Source organism: Halichoerus grypus, chromosome 1 (assembly GCF_964656455.1).
Source record: "Halichoerus grypus chromosome 1, mHalGry1.hap1.1, whole genome shotgun sequence".
Taxonomy (NCBI): domain Eukaryota; kingdom Metazoa; phylum Chordata; class Mammalia; order Carnivora; family Phocidae; genus Halichoerus; species Halichoerus grypus.
Genome location: NC_135712.1, coordinates 183384100 through 183396379, shown reverse-complemented (window position 1 = coordinate 183396379; position 12280 = coordinate 183384100). Strand labels below are relative to the sequence as shown.

The following is a 12280-nucleotide window of genomic DNA, read 5'->3' as shown; positions in this document are numbered from 1 at the left end:
TCAGTGGGGCAGAAGAGCATTGAGGTTCAGGCAGCTCCAGTGCAATAACTGGGTAAATTAGAGAACCTCTCCGAGCTGCACTTTTCTCATGTGTAGAGTGAAAAATAGCGTCTTCTACGGGAAGTAGGGGCATGATGCCTGCAGGGCCCAGCAAGCTCTATCTGGAATGTACCGAACACTCCATCAGCGTTAGCTACCAAAAAAGGTTCTCAAAGTTACATTGTCCTTAAAATTAACTCACCATAAAAAAAAAATCCATTTGCATTACTTTTGATTATTTTTACCCTTAACAATCAAAATCTAGTTTAAAAGAAATTCCATATCTAAAAGATTATTGTCGTTACTTCTGCAGTACATAGACTAAAATTGGAAAGATACAGAGAAGATTAGCATGGCCCCTGTGCAAAGATTATCTATGTGTACCGTCCACAGTCACCCTGTGGGTTCCCCAGGGCTACAAGTACACCTTACTTGGGGAATCATTGGAAGGGGGACACAAGGATGTGAAGGAATAATTTTAGGATCATGTCCCTTGCTGACACTGGTCTCAAGGCTGGGGTGAATATGTAACCTGGGGCCTAGGGCACAGAGGGGGCAGATGAAGAAAGGGTCAGGAAGGCTGAAAATAGACACACTGGTGCCAAGCTCTGGAACATTTACACAAGACAGGAAACCTCATTGGGCACAGGCACAGGACGAGTTTTGCCTAGGGAGACCTGGCAACCAGTTAAAGTGGTTGTCAAGCTGTAGGGCTTGGAGTCTACAAAAAAGAACAGACCTGCAAGGTTGAGGATTTATGCTCCAGAACTGTAAGAGCGCCACTTCAAGTACACAATTCATGTGGATTCTTGGCGGAATCCTCCTGGGTCCTATTGCATTTTCTTTGCCTTCTTGGGTTAAAGTATTACTCAAGTATTTATGGAAAGGGAGCATCAAATGTGGCTGGGGTGCAGCAGAGTTCAGTGCAATTAACTTGCACCAAGCCCTCAAATAGGCTACAATACTGATTTTGTTATTAAACAATTGAGCAGGGATTGGAGAGAACCAAACAGAATTACACCGGTAGCAAGCATTTCTCAAGCACCTACCTTAACCCATGAGCAGTGGTAGAGACTTTTACTGTTAGCTTATTCACAGCGACTCTATGAAAGGGCGTCTCATTAGCTCCGTTTTAAGGACGATGAAATACAGCAAGGTAAAGTAACTTGTCTGCCGTCATATGGCAACTTAGATGCAGACCTCAAGGCAAATCCCAGCATGCCTCATGCCAAAGTTCCATGATGCAGCTGTTCAGACAACACGTAGGGTTTTAAAGACAGAGAAGAAGACAGCGATGCTCTGAGGAAGGCTACTCCAGCCAGGAGTATGTGGAAACAGAATTGAATGGCATCTGTCCTGGTATTGGTTTAACTGGATTAAGAATGAATGTGAACAGAACTGTGTACGATGCTAGACCAACCACCTGGGTCCACACCTAAAAGAGTGAGGGAGTCATTCATCCTGGAAGATAAGGAGACATGCTTCCTGGAATTAGCTCTTCTGCCAACGAGAGACACACCTGCAGTGGGTCCTCTAGCATCATGTTCCAGTTGTCTTGGGAAGAGTTTGCACAAGCCACCTGGCTGTGCCCTTACCCAATGGTGGAATTTGGGAAGACTGGACAGAGTATTGCTAATCCATTTCCCTTTGAGTAGCCCATACAAAAGGCCCCCTTGGCTGTCAATTTCAAGTTTGAAGGATGGTCACGTGATCAGGTAAGATACAGATGTGAAAATGGTTTAGCAGACCCTTAGTATTCTCAGACGTAATATTTAATAATAATAATGATATGAACACAGTGCCAGACACTATCCTAAGCAATATTTTTCATGTGATAACTCGTTTAACCTCTGAGGGCTATTATCTCCATCTTACAGACAAAGTAGCAGAGAAGTAAACTTACCCAGATCAGACACCTGCCAGGTGGCAAAGCTTGAATTTGAAGTATGACAGGATGGCTTCACAATTTTCAGGGTCCAGGAGTCACTCTGCAGATACACAGTATAAAGTCATGTGTCATCCTTCAGAAACATGCAATGAAATTCACTTGCTCTGAGGGGCTTTGTGCAAGAAGCAAGATACTTAGCTAGTGACTGCGCCCAACTCATTGAGCAATATCTGAATCTTAGAAAAGTTCTGCTGTTTTCTAGTTAACCTAATGTGGACCTTTTAGGGAAAAATTATATGCCATCGTAAATGTAGTAACTATGATGCTTTTGATTACAAGGAACAAAAATACCAACTAATAGTTTTAAAAATAAAGGCAATTAATTTTCTCATACAACAAGAAGTCTGGGGATAGTGGTTCAAAGATCCTCAGCATGTTGGTGATATCTCCCTTCATGGTCCCAAGATAGTTGCAGCTGTTCCAAGCATCACATCTTCACACCCCAGCATTCCAACAAGAAAAGGAGATAGGGGCAAAAAAAAAAAAAAAATTTCCTCCTCTTATGCAGGAAAATTATTTCCTAGAAGTTCCCGCACTTCCTTCCTATCACATTTCATTGTCAGAACTGTGTCAAGTATCAACTCCTAGACCAGTGTTTCTGAAGCTCAGCCTTACTGACATTTTGTGCCAGATAATTCTCTTTTGTGAGGGGCTCTCCTGGGCATTGAAGGATGCTTATCAGCATCTCTGACCTCTGCCCACCAAATGCCAATAACATATTTCCAGGTATGACAACATGAAAATGTCTACAGAAACTGTCAATGTCCTATGGGTGTGTGTGTGTGTGTGTGTGTAGGTAAAACTGATGGGGTTGAGAACCATTGCCCTAGACGAATGACTGGCAAAGAGAAATGAGCTAGTCCTGGCTGGCTTAGACCAATCATGGATCATCTCCCTAGGCTGTGCACACTGCTGCCTGAAAAAAGTTCTATTTCAAGAGAGAAGTGGCCATGGGTTTGGCAATCATTCCCCATGTTGCTTTTTTGTTGTTAAAAAAATGTTCTTATTGGAAGTCCAAAGGGAGAATTGAGAAGGAGATTTTCTCTCTTCCTGCATCCAAGAAAGCATTCATGGGGCAGGTCTTGGAAATGGAGTTCCAGTGATATCTAACCTGTAGTTTTGGTGACCACAGGAAAACAATCAGGAGTCAGGGCAGCTGGTCTTTTTATTCAGAAAATCTACACCAAACTGCCTTTCTATGGAGGCATTCCTCTCTTTTCTTCTTGCCCCACCTCCCTTTTAAAAAAAGACAAACCTGTATTTGCCCACAGATATTTGGTAAACAAGGACTCTGGGTGGAAAATTCCTGTATTTGTCCCTCAGGAACATGCCTTGGGTCTTTAAAAATACACACTGGTTAAAGTATCATTGGCCATTTTGTCCTAATGTGAGAACAGCGCCCCCATTATAAATATGATTATTAGAGGGTGCAAGTTTTAAGGACAACAACCAACTTGTACTGAGCACTTGTTATGTTCTGGGTGATCTGGTCAACGGCTGGACATGGATGAAGGCTGCACGGCAGGTGTCAGGGCTCTGTGTCCCAGAAGAACAGCCACAGAAGCCCAGTGACGTGCCCAAATTGCACAGCCAGTAAGGGAAGGGGCTAAGCTCTGCACTCAGAGAGCTAGATCTATCCCCCTTTCTTGTTTTCAAATCACTTTCAAAAATGAAAAGTAGAGGGACGCCTGGGTGGCTCAGTTGGTTAAGCATCTGCCTTCGGCTCAGGTCATGATCTCAGGGTTCTGGGGTCGAGTCCCCCATTGGGCTCCTTGCTCTGCAGGGAGTCTGTTTCTCCCTCTGCCTCTGCCGCTCCCCCCACTTGTGCTCTCTCTCTCTCTGTCAAATAAATAAATAAAATCTTAAAAAAAAAAAATGAAGAGTAGAGTTGTAGCAAGCCAAAGTAAGAACAAAAGAAAACCTATCTTCTTGCATTCTTACGGCTGAAGGATAGTGAAAAAAAAAATTTTTTTTTTTTTTTTAGAAAGCAGTAAACAAGTGTCTCCCTTCCCTAAGATATACGGTGTGGACTTTTTAATTAGTGTTTTCCTAAGTGAGAGCCTTAAAAACATAACATTCATCCAATGTTTCCATATTTAGAGCAACCTTTCAGATTGTTTCTGCTTTTTAAATTTTTTTCTTATTAAAAATGTTTACAAAAACGTAGAGAATGACTTTGATGAAAACCATGATCTGAAGAACAGTTCTTTAAAACCCAGAGAAGTCACACTTGCACCCGCTTTAGCCCAAGCACTGTTTTCTAGCTGAAAGTTCTGAATCTTCCACATACAACTGAAAGTTTAAAAATAGATGGTGTGAGGTTGAAATGACCTTGGGCAGCCAACTTGACAGAATTTACTAATGGTTTTCAAACAAACTGAAAATCTTAGGGGGGTTTTTGTTTGGGGGTGTGTGTGTGTAAAATAGATTTTTTTCATTTCATCTCATTTCACTTCATTTTTTTCATCAACCCTTAGCAATAGGAATGAAAGAATATTGAAAAGTCTCAAATGGAACCCAACTTTCCAGGATCAATATGAAATTACTTACATTAAGGGCTACAGACACCGATGAAGGTTGAAAACCAATTATAATAAAACAAAGTTCTGTTCATTTAATCCCCCCAAAACCCTGGGGGCATAAAAACTTCAGGACTTGATTAATTTTCTTTTACTCAGATACTTTATAATGATTCAGCAAACAAAGTTATAAATACTTCAGTACTGAGTAACATTAAATTGGGAGCAGATTTGAAGCTCTTCCCCAAAGCCAGCTTGCCTCGGACGGGGCAGCACTATCAAGATTCGCTTCAGTGGAAAAGTTTATCCTGAACTGATTGGAGCAGAGAAAACAAAATCTGATACATATATTTTTAAACTCCTACTCCTCGCCAAGGGCTCAGCGCATTCCCCGCCTCCCCCACTGCAATTAAAAAAAAAGATCTTTTTCAAAATATTTAATTTGAAAACACAGTTAATCAGATTTGGTAGAACTAAAAAAAGAGCAACCTTAAGGTGAGTGCATACGTATATAGAGCCAATTCTTACTATCTGTTGGGTTCTCTAAAGTCACAGCACTCTGAATTAGCAAATAGCAAACTTCCGAAGGGAAATACAGGCTTATGTTCCTGTGAGGCTTGGCCATAACATTTTGTTAAGCAGTCAACACATAACTTTGTTTTATGTGTATTTCTGTTTTTTTTTTTTTAATTTATTTTTATTTTTAAATTTATTTTAATTTATTTTAAATTATTTTAATTATTTTTATTTATTTATTTCAATTAATTATTCTAATTAATTATTTTAATTTATTTTTAAATTTTTATTTATTTATTTATTTATTTGACAGAGAGAGAGAGACAGCAAGAGAGGGAACACAAGCAGGGGGAGTGGGAGAGGGAGAAGCAGGCTTCCTGCCAAGCAGGGAGCCCGATGTGGGGCTCGATCCCAGGACTCTGGGATCATGACCTGAGCCGAAGGCAGATGCTTAACCGACTGAGCCACCCAGGCGTCCCAACTGTGTTTTAACTTTGAATTAGTCACCAACATTTACAAATGGGGAGACTAGTACCTAGGGATCTGGATTTGTCGTCTCTTAAACAATGGGGACATCTAGCAATGCTAGTTCTGTATTCTCCCACGGTAACAACTGGCTGAAGTATTGACTAGCCTCTTTGGGTGACTCAAGAGCACTCCGATTTGCTACACTGTTCACCATCCTCTCTTGTCTCCAGGCCAATGCACTGATTCACATCACCTGCCTGGTCTTGGCATTCGTGTATATAAACCCAGGCCTGTTTCTTTGGTGCTACATCCCTGCCCTCCGTGACCTGGCTTCTCCTAGCCTTGTCTCCATCTCATTCTGAATTTTATGCCCCGGCAATAGGAGATGATGGGAAGTTCCCAGAGGAGGACAGCGTGCCTTGTCTTCCTTGGAATGCCCTTGACCTTTTCCTCAGTTCTGCAAAGCCATACTAATGCTTCAAGTCCCAGTTCAGATATCACCTCTGCCAGGAGGCCTTCCCTGATGCTTAGGGGTGGATAAGGATCTCTTTACATCCCCTCGTTGCTTGTGCCCTCTCTAATCTATGCTACTGAGATGATCTGCTCCCCAATTCAGAAGCCCTCTCACCTGCCCACATTCACTTGTGAGCCTTAGCACCTTTATGAGCGGGTGTTGTAAAAAGTCAAAGACCCTGAGCCCCAGTGCGTTCCATGGAGAAGGCCCTGGGATCCCAGACTGGGGAACTTCCTTGGAGTCTACATTCCCCTTCTGCAGCCTTTCTCTCTTTTCTCCACATGTCTATTCCAAGAGCTCTAGCTGTGAAGAAAATGGCCACTAGTTTGGTCTTATTGGGTACTTTGGGCTTTAGATAGGAGATATTTAACAATTAAGTCTTTCTGGCTTCTTGCCTCTGTACTCCAGGGTGAGGTCAAGGTGGGAGAGTAGATGAGTCACTGAGTCACCCGAGGGCCTTGGGGCTGTGCAGGTCTGAGGAGACCACACCCCTGGAAAGGGGCTCCTGGCAATTTGGGGGGAGGGAGTCAACGCATTCAGAGAAGCCAGCCAGAGGCTAGGACGGATTAATAACTATTTTTGCTCATTGTGGCTGTTAATAACCGCCAGTTATTTAGATATGAAGTGATTAATCACCAGTACTAAGTAGAGGTACTCAGTGAGGAATTAAATCCCTTGCCCCAAGGCCATCCTTGGAATGAGGGCAGGGAGCGCGGTAGTCTAATTTAGAGACTGCTCTATTTCGGGCCAACTCTAGGAAACTCTGGATGATAGGATCTGTAGAGGATGTTATTAATTACATTGCACAACATCCTCAGAGGGCTTCAAAGGAGAAACTGATAGATACCTATGTAATCAGGAAGAGTACAGTTTTTCCCTGGACAATTCGAGTTATGCAGCTGATCCCACTTCCCTTTTTGTGTGTGTTGCTGGAAAGCTCAGAGCCAAACTTGTGAGTTGCCTGTTTGAGCGTTTACGGATTCATTTTTGGATAGAAGCCTCATTCTTAGCTCCCTGCTCTTATTTTCCTTTCTTTTGGTCTATCTACTTAAGAAAGACAAAACAAAACAAAACAAAACAAAAACAAAAACAAACAAATGAACAGAATTTCTTACACTGTCCTTTTGCAAAAGTAATATAAATTCATTTTTAGAAAATGTAGAAAACACAGGAGACAAACACAAAATTGGTAAAAATCACTTAGTCACACCTGGAGAGAACCACATTCATGTTCTGGTGTATTTTCTTCTTCCCCCAGCCTCCATTGGTATACACACGTCTTTTACAAAATGAAATCAATACCATATATAGTATTTTAGAACCGTCCTCTGCAATACCACTTCTTACCTTATATTATGCACATCTTTGGTCTTGTAGGTGTCCCATAATTTATTCAACCAATATAGGATTGTTGAATTTTGCCCTCTTGCTAAAATTTTTTTTCTCTTTTTATAAAAAAAGATTTTAGTAAACACTCGAAGAGCTGCATCTTTATGCATATACATTGATCTTTCAGTTAAAATTCTCAGAAGTTCTCATTGGCTTCTAATTTATGTTATCTTGCTTTATTTAATATATCCTGTTGAACACCCTTACTTTCCAGAACACACTGAGTTAATTAAAGAAAGCAGACTTGCCTAATCTCCTGTACTCTGCTCAGCAGAACCTTCCATCCATCAACTGGGATTTATAGCGCACACGCCTTTACATTCAGTTTTCTCTGAGGACTCTGGATCCAAAGAATAAGAGATGTTCTCTGCCCTCAGGGGGTTTATATTCTAAGAGAAAGGGATGAGCTATAGAAATGTACACTAAGTTACCAAGGTTGGGGGAGAGTTTCTAGCAACTATGACGTAAAGTATCTGAAAGGTGCCAAAGACAACAATTCATGAGGTCCTGTGGGGACGTTCAGCTGATATTTACTGTGCCAATACTGTGTGCCAACGCTGGGGGCACAGCAGGGATTAAGACACAATCTGCCCTCAAGGAGCTCAAGGTCTACAGAGGGTGGATAGTGAAGGAGGAGGGGTCTCGGAGTACTTAGATAACTGCAAAACAACACGGGCAAGGATCTTCTGGGAGCTTGGAGGCCAGTGTCTTAAAGAAGAGGGGACCAAAATAGGCTTCCAACAGTTTAGGCAAAAGAATGAAGAGAACACCAAAAAAAAAAAAGGGGGGAAATGTTTGAGTAACAAATTAGATCTTTTGCAGAGAGAAGTGGACTCAAATCTTTTGACTTTGCTCCCCACTTGAATGCATTTAAAATTTTGAACCAGTATAGACATGGGAAAATAAAAGTTCCATGCATCAATTCTTTCTTTAACACATGGAAAATACTCCTTTACTTTCCACTTTAATTCAGTAAAAAAAAGAGTAGAGTTGCAATCCACTAAATTGTCGTTATGACCCACTCAGGGCAGATTGACGTTAGAGACGCAAACTGAAGGTGGGTTGCCTGCTTGACAAAGCAAAAATTAAATGGGGTAGCGGCTCTGGCTCAGAGTCTCTGGAGCAGGTCAGCTGGGTCAGGATAAGGGTTCTTGAAAAGCCCCTCTTAATGTGCAAATGAAAAGCCTAAATAGACTTCCATTGTCTTGGAAAAAGGAATAAAGAACACCTTTTTGTTCTTTTGAGTGGTTTACCAAAAGCTGCTTCTCTCCTTTGTTATGTAATTACATACATTCTCTCCTGTGCCTGGAGAGAACTGGCCAGTTTTGTGTAAATGGCTCTCAATCTCTTTTAGAGAGATCTAGTATGTTCTGGATGGCCCCTACCAATGGTGGGACAGGACAACGGAGTCCCTAAAATAGTTACTTCGAGGAGAATCATCTTTAGGTTCAACTCAAAGTGTTGAAAATCCACGGAGGTGGGTTGGTTTTGGCATAGTGGTTGGTTGATGTCCCTTGGATCCCGCCATCTTAGCACAGTGGTCGTGCTTTGGTCAAAAATGGCTGATTGTGAGCCTGTTAATGGAAAAAAACTGTTAACATTAAAGCCCAACACAAGGGTTCAGTGCACCTCAGCAGGCGCATGGACCAGTTAGGACAACCCAGTTATCAACAGCCAACCACCAGTCGCAGTGCGGAACCAGTCCTCAACAGCGCCCCCGTGTGTTCCTGAGAAGCAATGGCAGTGGTAAACTGATCCCCATGGAGTTGCTGTGGCCCCTGGAAGAGGAGTTAACTCCTTCTCTACTCAGTAAATTCTGGAGTTCTGGGTGTATGTGGGGAGACATTTTAAAAGACTGATACAGAACATTCTGCTATTAAAACAGAGATTAACTTCCAAAAAAAAGGGGCCAGATTTGAATCCTGAGTTTGTAGAGCATTTGGCACCATGCTGCCCTAGGCCCATCTTACGGAGCCCATATTCTGAAGTACTTCACCCGTGGGGCTGTAGGGAAAGGTGAGCCTTTCCTGGTACATGGGCAACAAAGCTGCCAAGGTAGTTTAGGATCAGACTGAGGTCGGCCTGAATTCTAGAATCAGATGCCAATGCTTTATCTAGTAGACAATAAGGAGGCATGGGAGGTTCTGAGCAAGGGAATCCTAACCACACATTATTATTATTATTATTATTATTATTATTATTATTATTATTATTATTATTTTGCTGGGGGAAGCAATTTGGTAGCTTTGTGTGTCAGTCCCTGGGCTACGTACACTCTTCCGTGCATCTATCATTTCATCCTTCCAACAGCCCCACGAGGCATTAAGTACAATCAGCACTCCTCCCACCCCCACAATGTTTTACAACCTTTAATTCAAATATGAAATTTCAATATAAGCCATTTGCAGGGCTTGGGGCTTGTTCTTTTAAAAATAAGAATGGAGGAATGCAACGAAATGATCTTCCCATTTTTTCCTCAAAAAATTTCCAAGAAAGGATGGCTCATGGGACCATGAAAGCTCCAGTTAGTCATACCCACTTTCTTCCCCTCCCAATTATCTTGCATCCTTTCTGTAATCTTCACACACATTCCTGAATGAAGATTTACAGCTCATCTTTGCTTACATAACCATTTAAAAATACTCAGCATCAGCTTGCTTCTTATAATGCCAAACGAATCAAATCAGGAAACTACTTCGATATGCATGTCTAGTGATAGAACTGAACTCAAACTCAGGCAGCCCAGCTCTGGAACCCACGCCTTTAGCCACGAGCACAGTGTTTCCCAAACTCATCTGGACTGAGCTGCAGAGTCAGAAATATGAATTACATCATGACCTGGGACACACACTAGGAAACAATATTTCACTGTGTCATGTACACTGATTCCCTCCCCCCCTTCTATTTTCTTCTATGCTCTTCTATTTCATTCCTTGAAAGTTTTTAGTTATGGCTCACAAAATTGATTTTACATCCCACCAATGATGGGGTTACAACCCATAGTCTGAAAAACAGTGCATGAGAACATACTATTTTGTAAAGAAAAAGGCAACTGATGTGACCCAGGAAGTGTATAGGACAGAGCAGATTGTATTTATGCCCCTAATTGTGGGGAGTAGGCAAGAAGGGCTATGGTCAGGCATTTGGAAGAGAGAGAGAGAGAGAGGAGACAACTGTTAGGGGTCCAATCACCCTTGACGACTTCCATGGAGGAGGAAGACATAGTTCTAAGCCTTGAGAATAAATGGAATTTAGTGAAGAAAGTCAGGGAAGGACATATCTACAGAACAACAGTCTCCAGGCTGTGAGGGATTAAAGTCAGAACTACTCAATCTCAGAATTATCATTTGTAAAATGGGGATAATAACTGTCCTTACCTGAACAGGTTACTCTGGAGCTGGAAGGAAATAATGCATGTATCATGCTTTGCACTTGGTTGCTTCTTCATTAGAGATCAAATGAGAACCATGTAAATAATTTAAAATTTTCTAGTAGCCATATAAAAAAGGTGAAATTAATTTTAATAAGATATTTTGTTCAACCCAATATATACAAAATAATATTGTTTCAATATGCAATCATAAAAAATTATTAATGGGATATTTTACTTTTTTTCATACTAAATCTTTGAAATCTGGTGTATAATTTTTTAAAAAAGATTTTATTTATTTATTTGTCAGAGAGAGAAGCGGACTCCCCACTGAGCAGGGAGCCCAACGCGGGGCTTGCTCCCAGGACCCTGGGATTGACTGAGCCCCCTAGGCACTCCCGGTGTGTAATATTTATGCTTGCAGCACATCTCAGTTTTGATTGGCCACATTTCAGGTGTGGAATTGCCACATGTGGCTAATGGCTGCCCTAGTGGACAGTGTGGACCTAGCACATAAAAAGGGTTTCAGAAATATTATTATTGATATAATTATCACCATTGTTATTCAATGGTGAGTGACAGGATCAAGGACTTTTTTGTAGAGGATGGTTGTGCAGAGTTGAGCAGAGGAACAGCCTATTTCCCTACCTTCCAGGACACTTGCTTGCTGGAATTTCAGTGCAGCTAAGGCCTCCAGCCAGTTAAGCCCATGGTTCTAGAGTGTAGCCAACAGGGGCCCTTGGCATGATGGGCAGACTGTGTGAGGCTCAGTGTTTATAATACAGCCATGTTTGTACTTTTTTGTTTCTGGTATGAATTAATTATTTACTTATGATATTTAATAAAAACCAGACATCACCTCATTGGTGTTTAAACAAAAACAGTACTATTCATTTTATTCATTCTGCTGAGGTCATCTGCTGTGGGGTTCACAGGGTGGTGGGTGGGGGTTGGGCAGGCAGCCTCTGCGGCCTTGTGCCAAACGGTCCTTGGGCCCCAGAGTATTAGCTTCTCAGTCAGGTGGGTCTCTGGTGGCCACTACTGAAGGGAGGATAATGGAGTGGGGTTGTGGAATGGGGGGCCTAGCTGGGGCAAGGGAGCAAGAACGCCAGTTGGTGTGCGCACCCAAGAAAGCTGATGCTAGTACGTGGCTCAGGGTGAGGGTTTGAAGGGTGCTAAGCTCTTTATGAGCAGGATCCCATCTATTCCTTCCAACTCCACAGTGAGGTACCCGTTTCACAGAGGAGAAAGCTACAGTTCCGAGAAATCGGACAACTTGCCCAGCTCCATGGCGGTTAAGCCCGTCTCTTTGCAAGGGTGCCTGACTAAAGATTGTGCTCTTTCCCACTTTGTGATGCTGCAACTTCCTTTCCAGACCTTTCTCACCACAGCCACGTTCCCCCTGACATGGTTTTCTCATGATTTGGTGGCTGCATTAAGTCTGGTATGAAGTCTGGTCCAATGCCTTTCTCCTTGGTGAATGGAAACCATTTTCATACGCGATGTGAACAGGTGTG

General features: G+C 42.1%; 1 protein-coding gene and 1 pseudogene across 1 annotated transcript in view; one reads left to right on the top strand and one right to left on the bottom strand.

Annotated features, from left to right (window-relative positions):
• The first annotated feature begins 340 nt into the window (after window positions 1–340).
• On the top strand, window positions 341–410 carry LOC118524447 (U6 spliceosomal RNA; annotated as a pseudogene).
• Window positions 411–1094: 684 nt separating this feature from the next.
• LOC144380048 (uncharacterized) overlaps window positions 1095–12280 on the bottom strand; it is a 353400-nt gene continuing 342214 nt past the window's right edge. Inside the window, exons 5-7 of the mRNA XM_078061530.1 lie at window positions 8819–8967; window positions 1943–2027; window positions 1095–1286 (exon numbers count right to left, since the gene is read on the bottom strand). Of these exons, the coding sequence (XP_077917656.1) occupies window positions 1228–1286; window positions 1943–2027; window positions 8819–8967 (293 nt within the window). The 3' untranslated portion in view covers window positions 1095–1227. The remainder of the gene's footprint in view (window positions 1287–1942; window positions 2028–8818; window positions 8968–12280) is intronic.